The sequence below is a fragment of the Schistocerca piceifrons genome, chromosome X, assembly GCF_021461385.2.
Source record: "Schistocerca piceifrons isolate TAMUIC-IGC-003096 chromosome X, iqSchPice1.1, whole genome shotgun sequence".
NCBI classification, from domain to species: Eukaryota; Metazoa; Arthropoda; class Insecta; order Orthoptera; family Acrididae; genus Schistocerca; species Schistocerca piceifrons.
The window spans coordinates 170,188,777-170,206,217 of NC_060149.1; the positions used below are offsets into that span (position 1 = coordinate 170,188,777).

The 17,441-nt window shown below is 38.7% G+C and overlaps 1 protein-coding gene across 1 annotated transcript in view; it reads right to left on the bottom strand.

Annotated features, from left to right (window-relative positions):
- Window positions 1-17,441, bottom strand: part of LOC124723043 (E3 ubiquitin-protein ligase HERC2) — an 819,840-nt gene that overhangs the window by 578,926 nt on the left and 223,473 nt on the right. Inside the window, exons 19-20 of the mRNA XM_047248222.1 lie at window positions 16,186-16,296; window positions 10,913-11,069 (exon numbers count right to left, since the gene is read on the bottom strand). Coding sequence (XP_047104178.1) covers window positions 10,913-11,069; window positions 16,186-16,296 — 268 coding nt within the window. The remainder of the gene's footprint in view (window positions 1-10,912; window positions 11,070-16,185; window positions 16,297-17,441) is intronic.

The following is a 17,441-nucleotide window of genomic DNA, read 5'->3' on the forward strand; positions in this document are numbered from 1 at the left end:
ATGTGTGCCCGTTGCCACTACACAATCAGGCAGAGATAGTACAATATGTTGTTGTGGTCTTCATTCTAAAGACTGATTTGACGTAGCTCTCCATACTAACTAGTCTATTGTAACATAAAAATTAATTTCATAAATAACTTTATTTTTTTCACACATTGGTACACAATGTTATCAAAGTAATTCATATAAAACAAACTGATATTTGCTGTATTAGAAAGGCTAGAATCAATGGTTTATCAGTGTTTTAGATGTGCTGTGGGACAGGTGCAAAAAATTGGTCGAACATTTTGTGCAATGACTTTTCTAGAAATAAGAAATAAAATGAATTAGAGAAACATTTGATGCACTTCATTTGCTCTACATGATTTTGGGCATCATTCAAAGGCATTTCAAATGTTTCTCTGATCTATTTTCTTTATTACTTTAAGAGAAATCATTTCACAAAAACATCTTTTTTTTTCATTTTTAAATTTTTTTTTAAGTTTTTCCCAGAAAGCACAAGCTTACAGAGGCCTCACTTGCTTTCCTAGTGTCTTCTGTTCTCAAAACGTTCATAATTTAGTACCTGATTCAAAGATTAGATTAGATTAGTACTTGTTCCATAGATCATGAATACGACACTTTGTAATGATACGGAACATGTCAGGTTAACAAAAGGTGTCTATACAAGATATTACATTACACAAAATATTACATGACACTTAATATTTTTAATTTTTTTTTTTTAGGGGGGGGGGGGGGGGAATTACCCATTTACTATATCCAAAAATTCATCTAATGAGTAGAAGGAGTTGCCATTAAGAAATTCTTTTAATTTCCTTTTAAATGCTATATGGCTATCTGCCAAACTTTTAATGCTATTACGAAGGTGACCAAAGACTTTTGTGGCAGCATAATTTACTCCCTTCTGAGGCAAAGTTAGATTTAACCTTGAGTAGTGAAGATCATCCTTTCTCCTAGTGTTGTAACCATGTACAATGCTATTACTTCTGAATTCGTTCGGATTGTTAATAACAAATTATATATATATATAAAAATAGAGGGAAACATTCCACGTGGGAAAAATATATCTAAAAACAAAGATGATGTGATTTACCAAACGAAAGCGCTGGCAGGTCGATAGACACACAAACATACACACAAAATTCAAGCTTTCGCAACAAACTGTTGCCTCATCAGGAAAGAGGGAAGGAGAGGGAAAGACGAAAGGATGTGGGTTTTAAGGGAGAGGGTAAGGAGTCATTCCAATCCTGGGAGCGGAAAGACTTACCTTAGGGGGAAAAAAGGATGGGTATACACTCGCACACACACACATATCCATCCACACATATACAGACACAAGCAGACATATTTAAAGACAAAGAGTTTGGGCAGAGATGTCAGTCAAGGCGGAAGTGCAGTGGCAAAGATGTTGTTGAATGACAGGTGAGGTATGAGTGGCGGCAATTTGAAATTAGCGGAGATTGAGGCCTGGTGGGTAACGGGAAGACAGGATATATTGAAGAGCATGTTCCCATCTCCGGAGTTCAGATAGGTTGGTGTTGGTGGGAAGTATCCAGATAACCCGGACGGTGTAACACTGTGCCAAGATGTGCTGGCCGTGCACCAAGGCATGTTTAGCCACAGGGTGATCCTCATTACCAACAAACACTGTCTGCCTGTGTCCATTCATGCGAATGGACAGTTTGTTGCTGGTCATTCCCACATAGAATGCATCACAGTGTAGGCAGGTCAGTTGGTAAATCACGTGGGTGCTTTCACACGTGGCTCTGCCTTTGATCATGTACACCTTCCGGGTTACAGGACTGGAATAGGTGGTGGTGGGAGGGTGCATGGGACAGGTTTTACACCGGGGGCGGTTACAAGGATAGGAGCCAGAGGGTAGGGAAGGTGGTTTGGGGATTTCATAGGGCTGAACCAAGAGGTTACGAAGGTTAGGTGGACGGCGGAAAGACACTCTTGGTGGAGTGGGGAGGATTTCATGAAGGATGGATCTCATTTCAGGGCAGGATTTGAGGAAGTCGTATCCCTGCTGGAGAGCCACATTCAGAGTCTGATCCAGTCCCGGAAAGTATCCTGTCACAAGTGGGGCACTTTTGGGGTTCTTCTGTGGGAGGTTCTGGGTTTGAGGGGATGAGGAAGTGGCTCTGGTTATTTGCTTCTGTACCAGGTCAGGAGGGTACTTACGGGATGCGAAAGCTGTTGTCAGGTTGTTGGTGTAATGGTTCAGGGATTCCGGACTAGAGCAGATTCGTTTGCCACGAAGACCTAGGCTGTAGGGGAGGGACCGTTTGATGTGGAATGGGTGGCAGCTGTCATAATGCAGGTACTGTTGCTTGTTGGTGGGTTTGATGTGGAAAAAATAAAAATAAAATATTATTATTTTTTTTTGTGAGGCTACACATTTTGACTCTTCTTGAGGCCTCATTTGCTTTCCTTGTGTCTTCTGTTCTCAAAATGTCTGTAATTCTGTACCTGATTCAAATGCAAACATTTTGATTGTTGAATATCACACCAACGTAACTTTTTAAGATCAAAATTTCTAGGCCTTGAAAAATTAACTTTTTGACCCATCATTTAGGTAGCTAGCAGCACATGCTCGCAAAATACTTCAATTTCTCCTTAAATTATTAATTAAATTTTTCTTAATTATTCTGATTGCTTTCAAACAAATGAACCCTTTTTAGCAAAACTAAACCTCAGGCTTGTCAATTTGACACCTCATTTGTCCATTTCCCAATCCCGACAAAAACACACTGTGTAATTTATAGGGAGTCTTGTTTTAGCTCCATTAAATCATCTGACCAAAGATCTTCTTTTTGATTTAATTACAATGGGGTCCACAGCCAAACAAAATTCTTTGAAGAATGATAACAATCTGTCACACTAACTGTTGTAAGTTAGATTGAAATACCTCTTTATTTTGCCATCACTGTTGGTGTGCTGTCTGGGTTGTGTAGCCATCTTCAAGTGAACCTGATATACATCTCAGGTATAACACAGCTAAAAGAGGTTGTGACAGTGTGACAGATTGTCATTCATGAAATTCTGCAGCTACACTGCTCACCATTATGCTCGATGTGCAAATGATCAGCATTTCAGTGCGACCACACAAAGTATGGAGGAGGAACACCACCTACCTTCTGATGAGGAAAGATTGCACAGTGGGTTTCTGATTCAGAAATCACATTTGAACATTATGACAAAATTGCAGTATCTGTGTTGTGAAGAAGTACAATGCAATGTTCCTTTGGACATGCACGTATGTCCAAAGGAACAGCCACTGTGGTGACTACAGCTGCTATGAATGATATTAAATGTATTCACAGTTGCGAATATGAACCATCTCCTGCTGTATGAGGGAATGACGAGAATGAAAATTTGTGCCGGACCAGGCCTCAAATCTGAATTACTTGCTTTACATGAGCAGCTACCTTAATCGCTTCAGCTATCTCAGAAAGATTTATGGTCAGACCCAAAATTCCATATGTCATTGTTCATGTGTCATGCCTGTACTTGTGCATCCCATTAATGTCATTCCTGTACAAGGGAGACATTTTATTTGTAAGTCAGAGGCCCAGTATTGGCTGATAAATATGAAATTGCAGTGCCTGTGTTGTGAAGAAGTATGATTCAGTGTTCCTTTGGACATGCAAGCATGTCAGAAGGAATAGGCAGTGCAGTGATTACAGTTGCTATGAAAGACATGAAATGTATTCACATTTGCAACTATAAACCACCTTCACCTGTATAATGGAATGATGCAAGTGAAAGAAAGAAAGAAAGATACAAAATGTATTCACAGTTGTCAATATGAACAACCTCCAGCTGCATAATGGACTGACAAGAATGAAAACTTTTACTGTCATCATTCCATTATATAGCTTGAGATGGTTCATATTTGCAACTGTGAATAAATTTCATATCACTCACAGCAGCTGTAGTTGATGCAGTGTCTGTTCCTCCAGATATGGATACATGCAAATTCATCAGTTGATATCAGGCCTATGACTTACAAATAAAATGTCTCCCCTGTAGTACAAGAACAACATTAATGGAATGTATGGGTACAGGTATGACACACGGACGGTGACATATGGTCATTTGGGTATGGCCATGATTTGTGCTCAAACAGCCAAAGCAATTAAGGAGACCGCTAGCATAAAGCAGGAAATACGAGTTGGAGTCCTGGACCAGGACAAATTTTCATTGTCGCCATTGCATTATACCGCTGGATGTGGTTAATATTCACAACTGAATGTTTGTTGTATGTGAGAAGATCAGTTGAGACTGTGGTGTATCGTTCCATGATATTGCTGCTTGGTCAGTATCCCACAACTGTCATGTGATCATCAAATTGATGGGTTCAGAAAGTCCACACTGAACACCACGCAGAATGTCAGCAGCCAAGCACAACTAGCACCTGAGAGGACAGACATATTACTTACTCAGCTGTACAAGAAGGTACAGCCACATCATATACCTTCCGTCAGAAAATGAGCTTGTTTGCAGTAAGACAATTCTACACATGGACAGAGCAACAATGTCTGAAGCAGCACAGACTGTCAGCATGGTGATCATTAATGTGGCTCTTTTTCAAGGGGCAGTAGAGAGAGGGTTATAGACAGTGGTGCAGCCAAAGACAACACTGGACATAGGAATGGCAGTACATCATCTTTTCAGATGGTTCTTTGTAAAGCATCATGATGGACATATCCGTGTAAGAGGCCAACATGCTGTTATTCTTTTCTCACCTGGTGAAGTATAAACACCAGCAGACATCCATTGGATAATGAAGAATTTGTAAGGGGCAGCATGTCTGGCAAAAACCTTGGATGTGGAATAGAGTTCTGCTGCTTCATAGTAATGCACATACCCATATCACAAATGTCGTACCACAGAAGTTATGCCGACTCAAGTGGGAGACACCTGAGCCCCCACCCTATACTCCTGATCACTTCCGAAATGATTATAACACCTTTGGTCGCTTAAAAAAGGCCTTGAAGGGTCAACAATTCCTGTCAGGCAAGGACATGCAGTATACCGTCACAGATTTCTTCACGCAACTGGACACGGTGTTTTACCAAACAGGTATCTTCAACCTGACATGTCAGTGGGATCACTGCCTCAATGTTCACAGTGATATTGCCTGACTAGCATACTGATTCTGAACTGTACAGCCTTCAAAGGAAAACTTTTTGATCGCCTCTTATAATATGGGTACATTTCTGGCATTTGAAACACTGTATGAGATTTGGGATAAAAGGTATTACATTACATGAAATGAAGCTTGTCTTATGGTGCTCAAGTAACACTGACACATCAAAAAAGTTACAAGACAGCAGTTCCATCAAGTATGCCATCAAGCATATTTCTACAGTTCTGCTGCATCTACGTTCATTACAGCTCAATATACCAAACAATGGAAAATCTACGCTGGAATAATGACAATATTATGAAAAGAATAGTTGCCACTCACCATACAGCAAAGATGCTGAGTCGCAGATAGACTGACAGGCGCATCTGCAACTCAGCAGCTCCACTATATGGTGAGTAGCAACTATTGTTTTCATAATATTGACATCTCAATATATCATAAATAACACCTTTACTGAAATTATGAGTTGTGCGTATCTCATATTGGACTGGATACTCTCCAAACTTCTTACTCTTCATTACATTAATTATGTGATGAGCTTTCGAAATCTGAGCAAGAAGAATATCTTTTCATAGTCACTTAACAGATTTCAATGTACCAGCCATAAACTTTTAAACCCTTGCTTATGTAGAATGCAGAAACCAAGAGAATCTTGATCATGATGACAAGTTACTCAATCCCTTTTGTTCATTTGGCTGTTTACTCATTTGAAGTACACTCGTCCCTTACAGAATGGTACAGACATAACGAGATTTACCCTCCCCCCACCCCCAACTCCCATATCAGATGTGCCGATCATATGGGCCAGGAACACATTACAAATCCTTTGTTTAATGTCCTTCATAAATTCAATTGCTTAGTTAAACACTTATGTTACACAAACCGGACACCCAGAGCTCAATGTTGTAAGGACCAGTATGGCAAAAATGCACTGTTATGTCTCCATGACCAACCCTGTAAATAATGTCACCTGCATCTCCAAATACTATAAATCTGTAGTTAGTAAGGTTTGCTAGATGAACATAAATGAATGGATGCAACTAACGTGGCTCAAATTCCCCTCCTCCATCCCTTGAAAATATTTTCAGGATAAGAATCTTTACAACTAAATTGTTTTTTGAGTCAGAAATGACATATTATTTTAAAATATGAAGAGGATGTGCTATATTTAAAAGCTTTGTACAGCATCTGTCTTTCACCAGAAGAATGAGGAGTCACACAAACTGTACTTTGACACTGAAATGCCTTCATCATCCTGTAATGGTTATTCCTAATACAAATGATAATATTAAATCAATGCTGCACTAAACATGCATCACACCCTTGCAGCACAAACTGATCACAGCACTTGCCACTTCACAGGTGCATTCCTTACATATAAATAAGACAATCTATGAGGATCTGATGCTAATGGCATATTGCCACATTTTTTATTTCTATTACATTATGATGCAATTCAATCCATAATGGGCTCAGCTCTAAACAATACATTCAGCTCAATAAGAATATTCCGCATTTTAAACACAAAAAATAAATAAAATAAACTGCTTACGCACATATACCAACCCTTCAATAATCTGCTAAAAATAAGTTTCATATTACATGTCGCATATTCCACGGATCACATGGAGAGAAGTATTTGGGTTGTGAAAAGAAGTCAGATAAACATTTACATCTGCACATCAACTCTTGGTAAGATCCTAAATGATCTTGACTATCTCTGTTTACACCACAGTGCTTTTTTCGACAGATATATGTAGGAGGCAGTATTCTGTACGTCAGCAGTGAATACACTTCCCTAGCCCTCACTGACTGCTCCGACCACACAGCAGCATTGCTGCTTAGTTCCTGCTGGAGTACAGGCTATAGTTTGTGTTTCACTGTCCCTGTTAATACATATGAATGAAACAAGTATCGTACTAGGCTAATTTGGGATCACTCTATCATATGGGCATGTAAAATTCCATTTTAAAAACAATTTTTTTTTTTTTTTTGTAATAGAAAGCAAAAAAGCATTTTCCATCAACACTGGGCATTGCATTAAGGACATGACATGCAGTATTTGTTCATACTGACTCCAGTCACTTATTGCAGAAACCAAGTTGCAAATATCTGCCTAAACACCAGAGCAAATGTGCGTGACGACTCTTAGTAGAGACACCCTGTATACACATAATAAGTTATTTTTGCTTATGCTGATGGTCAACCGCCAATCCCTGAATGAAGCATAGATTCTCTGCAGGTTTTCATGCATTTCACTACAATTTTCTAGAATTGCAACTTCTCTATATAAACAGAAACATTCAGAAACTGCCTCATGGAGTTTATGATATTACCCACTACTTTATTTATATGTACTGTGGACAAACCTTATGGTAAGACTCTGAACTTTCATTCTGGAGGACATTTATTCAAATGCATGTCTTGGAATACAGATTTAGATATTCCGTGGTGTCCCTCAAATTACTTGAAGCAAATGCTATGGTGGTTTCATTGAAAAAGACACAGCCAATTTTCTTCCCCATCCTTCTTCTAATCCAAGCTTGAGCTCCATAACTAATGACCTCATCACTGGTGGGTAATGAAACCCTAATCTTCCTTCCTTCATATATTTTGAACAGTAAAGGTCCTATGACACTCGGTGGGTACACTTGAAGTTATTATTATATCTGAAGATTTCTCTCTGTTAAGATTAACATCTGTATTCTATTGCAAAGAGCTCTTGAATTTAGTTACAAAGCTAATTTGATATTCCATATGCTCATACGTTTTGTTCATTGGCAACAGTGCAGAGCTACATCAAAAACACACACACACACACACACACACACACACACACACACACACACACACACACACACACACACACACACACAGAGAGAGAGAGAGAGAGAGAGAGAGAGAGAGGGGGGAGGGAGGGAGGGAGGGAGGGAGGGAGGGAGGGAGGGAGGGAGGGAGAGAGAGAGAATGATCAGATCAGTTCTGGAGCCAATACTACAGACAGTAAGTTTCATTAAAATTTCTGGAGCAAGGTTGCAGTTCTCTGTCAGTTGCTGGAATCATAAGTATGACCTCAGAGGCCAGACACGCGGCATCATTTGTTCCAACATGCATTACTATTTGTAGATGACATATTGCCTGCTAACTTTCGCAAGTGTGAGTGACTGACACTGTCAAACGTTCACTCTTCACTGCTGATCTCAGAGGCGGATAAGCTTGCAGCCCGAGGTTATACGTGCCTGTTTTGTCAATATCTGATGATTTTTGCTTGGTCATTAGCACTGTGGTTCTTCCCTTATTATTTGCAACAGTCATTCACTGTCACACATGAACTCAGGATCCATTTACCTTGTGGCTTTCTTCATTGTTGTTAAAACTACTGCCAAGTTAATGAATTTCTATGGCTTGTCTAAACAAACTGGTGTAGTAGCTCTTTCCCAAAGCAAGAACTGATGATGCCTATATTGATGAATTGTACAGTAATTCCAACATAGACTTTTCCATATGCACATGGTGTTGTGCCACTGAGTCTATTTTCTAGGTGACTGAAACCCACAATTGAGTTAACACCAAACATCACTGCACACTGATGCAAGAATTATTAGAGAAGTGAACAGACAGGAGCCAACAAGTTGTTTTTCTAGCAAGAAACTGCATGCAGACCATGCTGGCACAGCAAGAATCACTGCCGGGCCGTACATTAGAGTAAGTTACCACACAATGAAGTTTTGATGCCACAGCCATGTCTGTGTCGTCAGTGACACAGCAAAAATATGGAGGCCAGGCTGCAGCAGTGAAGAACCAATTACCACATGACCAAGCTTTACACTGCGGCTTAATTATGACATTCTGTCAAAACAAGGGTGAGACGAGCAATTATAAATACTGCCCATTTTAGGTATTCAGTGTCTGTCTAATCTGCAGCCACCTCCAAAAAGTACACCATGCCAGCCATCAACCTGAAGTGGTTCATCCACTCTGCTCTACTTGTCGCCGCTTCTGTGAGTTGCGAAGCTATGAGCTGTGCCTTAGCCCAGATATCTCTGGGACCTGAACTTGTGCCTTCTAGCTGGTGAGCCACCTGCTGATAGACTTCTGTCACCTGCAGGATGCTCACTTGGGGTCCATCATTTGTACCTGGGCCTAACAAGCTGTTGAGCTGCCACTTGCCTAAGGCTCAAGTGTTTCCTCCATTGAGCTGTGCATCTGTGCCAGCCAACCTGGCCAACTTCTGCAGAGGTCGACATAGCCACCTGCCACCCCAGTCTGGGCTCTGAAGCTGCCCATCTTCTCCCATCAGTGTGCTGACAGTGTGACTCTGAACCACTGCAACCTGCTTAGTGCTATGAGGTACCTGTGTCATCAAAGGGAGCATGCAGACTGCAGAGTTCAGCACCCACTCCACACTCCAGGGCTGGTGTCTGACCCTGGCAGCCAACTGCTCACTACACAACCACTGTATTTGATGGAAAAAATAAACTAATGCCTCTTTCACTTCTATGATTTATCAGCAGACATCCACCTGCCTCCATGAGTCTACCACCAGGTTAATCAACTTTCATTATCACCATGACCTACAGCAGGCTACGTAATTACACCAGTAATCTTGACGACCACTACAACGGTATGTGGCATGCTCCTGACACTGTGGGTGGATCCCTTTGTTTCTTTTCTGATCTTAGCCTCTCTTTGATCTTCTTGCATGGTTTGTAAATAATCGTCAAACAAACACTGGTTAAAGATCCTGACACAAAAGCCAACAGCTGATATGTCAACAAGTGGCCAAACAAAAACATCAACTCTGTATTTGCAGTTGACTGGACCCTATTCCGTCAATGGCTGTGGGAACAGCCTCTTCAATATAATGGATGAGGCCTCCAGGTCTACACACATTGCAAAGTTGTTCTCTCCCATCCTTTGCAGCCAGTTCTTTAAGGAGTACTATTATCCACTGCATGTTTAAACTGCCAATGATTAATGGACTCCCTAATCTTTTGTGTTTGTCTGCCCATGACATGGGAAAAAGCAGCTTTATCAAGAGGTGAAATCATTTGAAATGAATAAATTAGTTTATTCTGTAGAGCTCCATTTCTAATGAGTTACATAATCATCTTTTGGGAAAACGTAACTTCACAGCTTACAGATACCACTTTCAGGATACGTAAGTTTCTCTGACATGACTTTTAATATATACAACTACCCAAATATCCGACTCCTCTCCATACTAATGTTCAACTTATTTTAAATTGCCTATAACTGCAGTCACACATACTGTTAATTTTCCTAAACTCAGTGGTTTATAAGTCTAGCATGTGGGTTTCCCAACACAGGTTGTGCTCTATTTATAGTCACCAAGCTATCTGCTTGCTGCATTTCATTGCTTGAACTGATAATAGTTCCACATTCTGGCACTCTGTCAAAAATTCTAAATACTGTGATTAATGGATGGATTTAAAAACACTCCATTTGTACTGAACTGTTTGTTGATACTTGCAAGTATTTCAATGACTGCCTTTTCTGTAAGAGAATAAATACCAGTATCTTTTTTTTAATTCAAGTATTTGTATCATCTCAGAATTATCATTAATTCCATTAGCTACAAAAAAATAACCCAGAATAAAATACTGTGTATGCACAGTAACATACTTCTACATATCAACATAATAATCACTACACAATATCACAAGCAGAGGTACACGGAGCCTGGTGGTCCACATAACTTTCTTAGTCCGCACACAAGATACTACAATTTACCTTAACAGCAATTTGATGAGATGCAGCAAGGGAACAGCAGAACTATGTTTCTCATGCAGTGCTGCATCTTTTGCTTGTTTGCATCTAGCCTCAACAAGAGCTTGTTCTGACAGAAGCGACTTTTGTTTATCTACATCTGGTTCTTCACTTAATTCAGCTGCAAAAGAAGTTTGAATTACATTAATATATGATTAAAATGCACTAAATAACAATTTATTGATACATTACATAAGGAAGATAACTCAACATATAAAGTACCTAAATGTCTGACAAAAAATGGACAACACTTTCACATCAGTAAGGCATGATGCGGTATGAAATCATGAAATGTGGCAAGAATCAAGGTTTCACAATAAAAACAAAGGAAAAATCTGAAAACTGTGAATCTGTAATTATACACTGCAAAAAAATTGTCATTTGTTATCAATTTGTCTGTCTGTCTGTCTCTCTGCCTGTCTGCCTGCATCCCTCCATCAAGACCCCCTTTCCCAGGAATGGATAGATGTATTAAGCTGAAATTTACATTGCATATTAAGATCTATGGCCCCTTGGCAGTATAATAAATGTTAGCTTCTCAGTCAATGTAGTTAAAATATATGACCACTTATGTCACATGTTTTGATACAAACTCACTCATCAAAACCTATAGGGTACTTCCCATTGGTCTAGAATCATGAAACTTCGCAAGGAGAAAGGTTTCAAAGTATGAGTAAAGGGAAAAAAATCTGCATTTATTAATCTGTAACTATATCACACAAAAATTTGTTTTTGGTCATTTATCAGACTGCCTGTCTGTCCCACTGTCTGTTAAGATCAGGAGCGGGTTGCTGTATCAAGCTGAAATTTATGTCACATACTGAACATTCTCAAAAGTCTGAGAATCTCTGGGACCAATTCCTTACCAGTATCAGTGTCAATAACAGGCAAAAAATCATCAAGAATCGTGATTCCTGGAGTATATGAAGTGTCTGTACACTGGTTCCCGTGTGTTCACTGAAGTTAAGCACTGTTGGGCGTGGCCGGCACTTAGATGGATGACCATCCAGCTGCCGTGTGCTGTTGCCATTTTTCGGGGTGCAGTCAGCCTCATGATGCCAATTGAGGAGCTACTCGACCGAATAGTAGCGGCTTCGGTCAAGAATACCATCATAACGACCAGGAGAGCGGTGTGCTGACCCCATGCCCCTCCTATCGGCATCCTCCTCTGAGGATGACACGGCGGTCAGATGGTCCCAGTAGGCCACTCGTGGCCTGAAGACGGAGCGCTCATATGAAGTGTCTATATACATAACGTAAAACTCCGTATTTACATTCCCGCATTTTCTGTTTTCCCACTTTTTACATTCATATTTCTCAGAGCCAACAGAAGTCCTATTCTCTCAAGACAATGCTTTTCTGTCATTAACAGTTCCACGTTACAACATTTCCTGTATTTTAAGTTTTCTTTGATGCTATCACAACTTTCAACAAATATTTTCATATGGATTCCTGCAACAAGTGCATCATATTCCTGCTCAAAGTCAGCCTTGGAACAAAGCAGAAAACATGGACTATATGCAGAGTTATTGATCATGTAATATAGCTTTAGTATGGTAAGCAAGAGTTTCATTGTCAGAGTGTTGGGTCACGGCCACTTATATTACAGGTTCACAGTGTTTGTAAGGGTGGCGAAGTTTCCGGGTCACTGCTGTAATAATAATCATGATCTGACGATAGTGTCTTCAGTAGCAACCTTCCTACTGCTCAGTATGTTGTATTACAACAGCTTGAATTTAATTTCAAAGTCATTTATAGAAATAAACACCACTTTTTCAAGACAGCCATCTCTATTATGGGCTTTCATGAATCATTGTTAATTCTGTGTGAAATTTGCTACTCCATACCAGGTGTGCAGTCGTAGGTTGGTAAAATCTGATGTCAGAGATGAACATTCCTCCTCACTGTAAATTTCATGCCTATTGTTCTCTGCTAACGAAGACTGCCAACTTTAGTGTTTAAATCAATTTTGCATTGCAAGTTTTATTTACCATGATTTTATAATAATTATCAATAATATGTCTCATATTAGAACATGAATACTGTTTTAACATGGTTTCATGAAATAGTAAAGCCAATTGCTGTTAGAAAGACATAAAAACAATAAATTATTTCAAATCTCTTTATACAGGCAAAATTTAAATGGTTTTTATTTCATATTTTGAGCACTATAAAGATAATGACAGTTGTTGTTGTTGTGGTCTTCAATCCTGAGACTGGTTTGATGCAGCTCTCCATGCTACTCTATCCTGTGCAAGCCTCTTCATCTTCCAGTACCTACAGCAGCCTACATCCTTTTCTGAATCTGCTTAGTGTATTCATCTCTTGGTCTCCCTCTATGATTTTTACCCTCCACGCTGCCCTCCAATACTAAATTGGTGATCCCTTGATGCCTCAGAACATGTCCTACCAACCGATCCCTTCTTCTAGTCAAGTTGTGCCACAAACTCCTCTTCTCCCCAATTCTGTCCAATACCTCCTCGTTAGTTATGTGATCCACCCATCTAATCTTCAGCATTCTTCTGTAGCACCACATTTCAAAAGCTTCTATTCTCTTCTTGTCTAAATTATTTATTGTCCATGTTTCACTTCCATTCATGGCTACACTCCATACAAATACTTTCAGAAATGACTTCCTGACACTTAAACCAATACTCGATGTTAACACATTTCTCTTCTTCAGAAATGCTTTCCTTGCATAATGACAGTAAGAGTAACTTATTCATTATTGCTTGTTGAGTTTCCTATGCTTTCCTGTAGTGTACGCCTCCCTGCATTAAGTCCACTGAAAAACGTAAAAAGGGGATTTTACAGTAATTATATTTGTACTGAACCCCCAGTGCATAAAAATATTTCAGCAAAACTTGAATTCCATGAGGTATGTGAACAGTAATTCTCATCTGAACATCAACAAAACAAAACAAGGGCAATGGAATGCAGTCAAATTCAATCAGGTGATGATGATGAGGGAATTAGATTAGGAAATTAGGCACTAAAAGTAGTGCATGAGTTTCGCTATTTGGGTAGTAAAGTAACTGGTGATGGCCTAAGTAGAGAGGATATAAAATGTAGACTGGAAGAAAACTTTGTTGACATATAATTCAGATTTAAGTGTTAGGAAGCCTTTTCTGAAAGTATTTGTCTGTGAAGTGTAGCCATTAGAGTCTTGCATGACCGAGTAAGCGAGCACAAAATACGAAATGGGGCGAGCACACCCTAACTGGATAGGCTACCCGCACTAGTTCTAGTGACCGAGCATAGATGCCGTGACCGAATACATAGCACGTAACTTCAAACACATTACACGTGTCATTATCCGTGTGGTGTGTCTCTCTCTCTGTAATCATGCAGCGTGAGGAAGCCAGTGCAGTAAGATGTAAGATTGAAACCAATGTTTACACATTGAAGAAACTGGAAGGTCTAAAAAGCCTAGTATGGAGTAAATTTCTGTTGGTTGTAGACGAAAACAGTGCGTCTACTGGGTACGTATCGTGCATAAACTGCTCCACATTATCGTGTTTCCAGTCGGGAACCACTCATTTAAAGAAACACAGTTGCAAGAAACCTCACAAAGATACAGCTCCTTCACGGATATCGGCAGTAATAAAAAATAGTATTACAGCAAAGTGTGTTGCCATGTGTGCTAAAGATATGAGACCTTTTAATGCTGTTTCCGGTGAAGGTGAGTAAATCTTTACCCTTCGTCCTATAATAATCAGCAAACTTAATTGTTCCTTTGGTTGATGCTACAATGTCCACACTTGCACAATGTAGGACACTTGAAAATGTGCACATTACATGAACAGAGTGAGTCAAGTGATATAGCATAATTTTATTATGGTATACTATTTAATTCATAACTTCCACCTCTGAGCAATTGGGGTGATTCTTAATGAACAAAAAACTGATTAGTTGAGTGAAAAAATGCACACAAAAAAAAAAATTTAGAGGCATCATGTTAAAACCATGTATCACCACCTGTAACTTGATAATGGTCTCAATGCAGCAAGGATGTGATGACATTTCTCTCCATGAATGCTATATCCAATTCAAGCAACTTATTGATGATTACATTCCATAGATCCACCAAATTGCAAAGATGTTAATTGCTACATTTCACCTGCTATTCAAAATAGTCCCAGACATTTTCTACAGGGTGGTGAGAGGATGATCTATTAGGACACCTGAAGTGCAATAGGTTTCATGAGTATTTGTCAAACCAGAAATGTGTGTTGCAGCAGTGTAAACACAGCTGTCATCATTATTGCAGACAGGAATGTACATAGCATACTCATCACAAAGATTTAGATGAAAGGACAAGAAGATATGGTCCATTTTCATTAACCAAATGGACATCTTTTCATAATAAGCATACTACAGCAGAGCAGTCTACATTTTGCACACTTCTTCATTTAAATTCAATAAAAAAAGTAAGGCCCTCTACTAATAAAATTTTCATTTTATCATATAATTTTCAACAAATAACACAGACTTTTTCAATAGCTCACATAAGCATTTTATTAAATAACGTTGAATTGTTCTATTACTACATATTATTATGACAAGCCAATGGCTTCATTCTTAAGACTCAGGCGCCCTACCTTTTTTCAATACATGAAGTGACTGTAAACAAAGCAGACACATTCGGCAAGTTTCGTTTAGTTGGGTTCACAGTCAGTCAGTTGATTCTAACAAATGAAAGGTCAGAATCTAAGAATAAAGTATGAAGTTATGAATGTGATAAAAAAATATTTAACAAGCAATTTGAAACAAAGTTTATGATTATTGCCACAATACTGCTTACATTATGTGGCACGTCACACTATTCCTTTAAATAATTTGTGCAGATTATTTCTAAACATGAAGCACACACCTGTGATGGATTTGCTATTCAGTAGTACTCAGTAACTTTAATCAATATAATTATCAAGAAACAAGCATCAAATTAACTTGCCAATATAAGCTTTGGTTGAAATACATTAATATATTTGGAAACAAGCACAAACATTTTAACTAGATACTTAAAAATACTCTGATAATTTCAATAAGTTAGGTAACTGACCTTCAAATATGCTTTAATCAAATTAGAACATGAATAAAAGTTTTAAGAAAATTTGCAATGCTGACAAAAAGCCTGAGCCAGCCTGATAATCATATTTTTTATTTAGTATACTGTAAGCTGAACACTACAACTGTTGCAATATTTACAATATACTTGCACAAAAATATATCCCAACCTTTGAATGCTGCTTTCAGAGCTGTTTCAAGCCCTCCATCCGCCATCAGGCTTGATACTAGAAGATCTGTCATGAAGCGATGACCTGGGCTTGTATCAGAAGGATCAGTTACTAGAAAAATAAATAAATACATAAATAAATAAACACTTACACAAGAAAGCTAAAAATAACTTATTATTTTATGAAGAAATGACACAAAGAAACAACTGGTTGAAACAATCAAGGTTACAGAGATTATATGGAAAGTAATCTACAATATTCCTTTTAAAAATATCAAAAAGCTCCAGATCTTTTGGGATACAGCATGTTATATGAGGCTAGGAATTGGTTGTCCTACTGTTAAATGGTTGACAGCAGTACACACAGGGTCCTTCAGCTACCCCTAACAGTGATGTTTTATGCAACCTGTAATGTCTTATCTGGTCTTCAAAAACCACATGAGAGATTTTCATGTCCTCTCACTTGCTATGCACAAACTGTTAGTGCTACAGAAAAAATGAACAGGACCTTCTTGTAGGAAATTTAATGTAGTTCAATTTTGTACTGGGCTATGTTTTCACTGGAAGCTATGGTTTTTATTTATTTATTTATTTATTTATTATTCCATGGGACCAAATTAAGGAGAAGTCTCCATGGTCATGGAACGAGTCAATACATGAAATTATAACACGATATTAGAAACAGATAAAATGAAATATAAAAAAACATATTCAGGTGACAAGTCGTAAGTTTAAATGAAGAAAATCAACAATGTAACACTGGAATTTGCTTAATTTTTTAGTTCTTCCAGGAGCTCCTCGACAGAATAGAAGGAGTGAGCCATAAGGAAACTCTTCAGTTTAGACTTAAAAGAGTTTGGGCTACTGCTAAGATTTTTGAGTTCTTGTGGTAACTTATTGAAAATGGATGCAGCAGAATACTGCACTCCTTTCTGCACAAGAGTCAAGGAAGTGCATTCTACATGCAGATTTGATTTCTGCCTAGTATTAACTGAGTGAAAGCTGCTAACTCTTGGGAATAGGCTAATATTGCTAACAACAAACGACATTAAAGAAAATATATACTGTGAGGGCAATGTCAGAATTTTGAATTATTAAAGAAAAACATACAGAAGTGACCTTAAAATGTACCTCCACCTTCCACACTCATCCGTCACCAGTCAGGATTTCTGGTATGTTATTTGCAGCACTCCCTCCTACCACTGTACAAAAATTTTAGGCTACATGAACTACTACCAATAACTTTTTTTTATATCT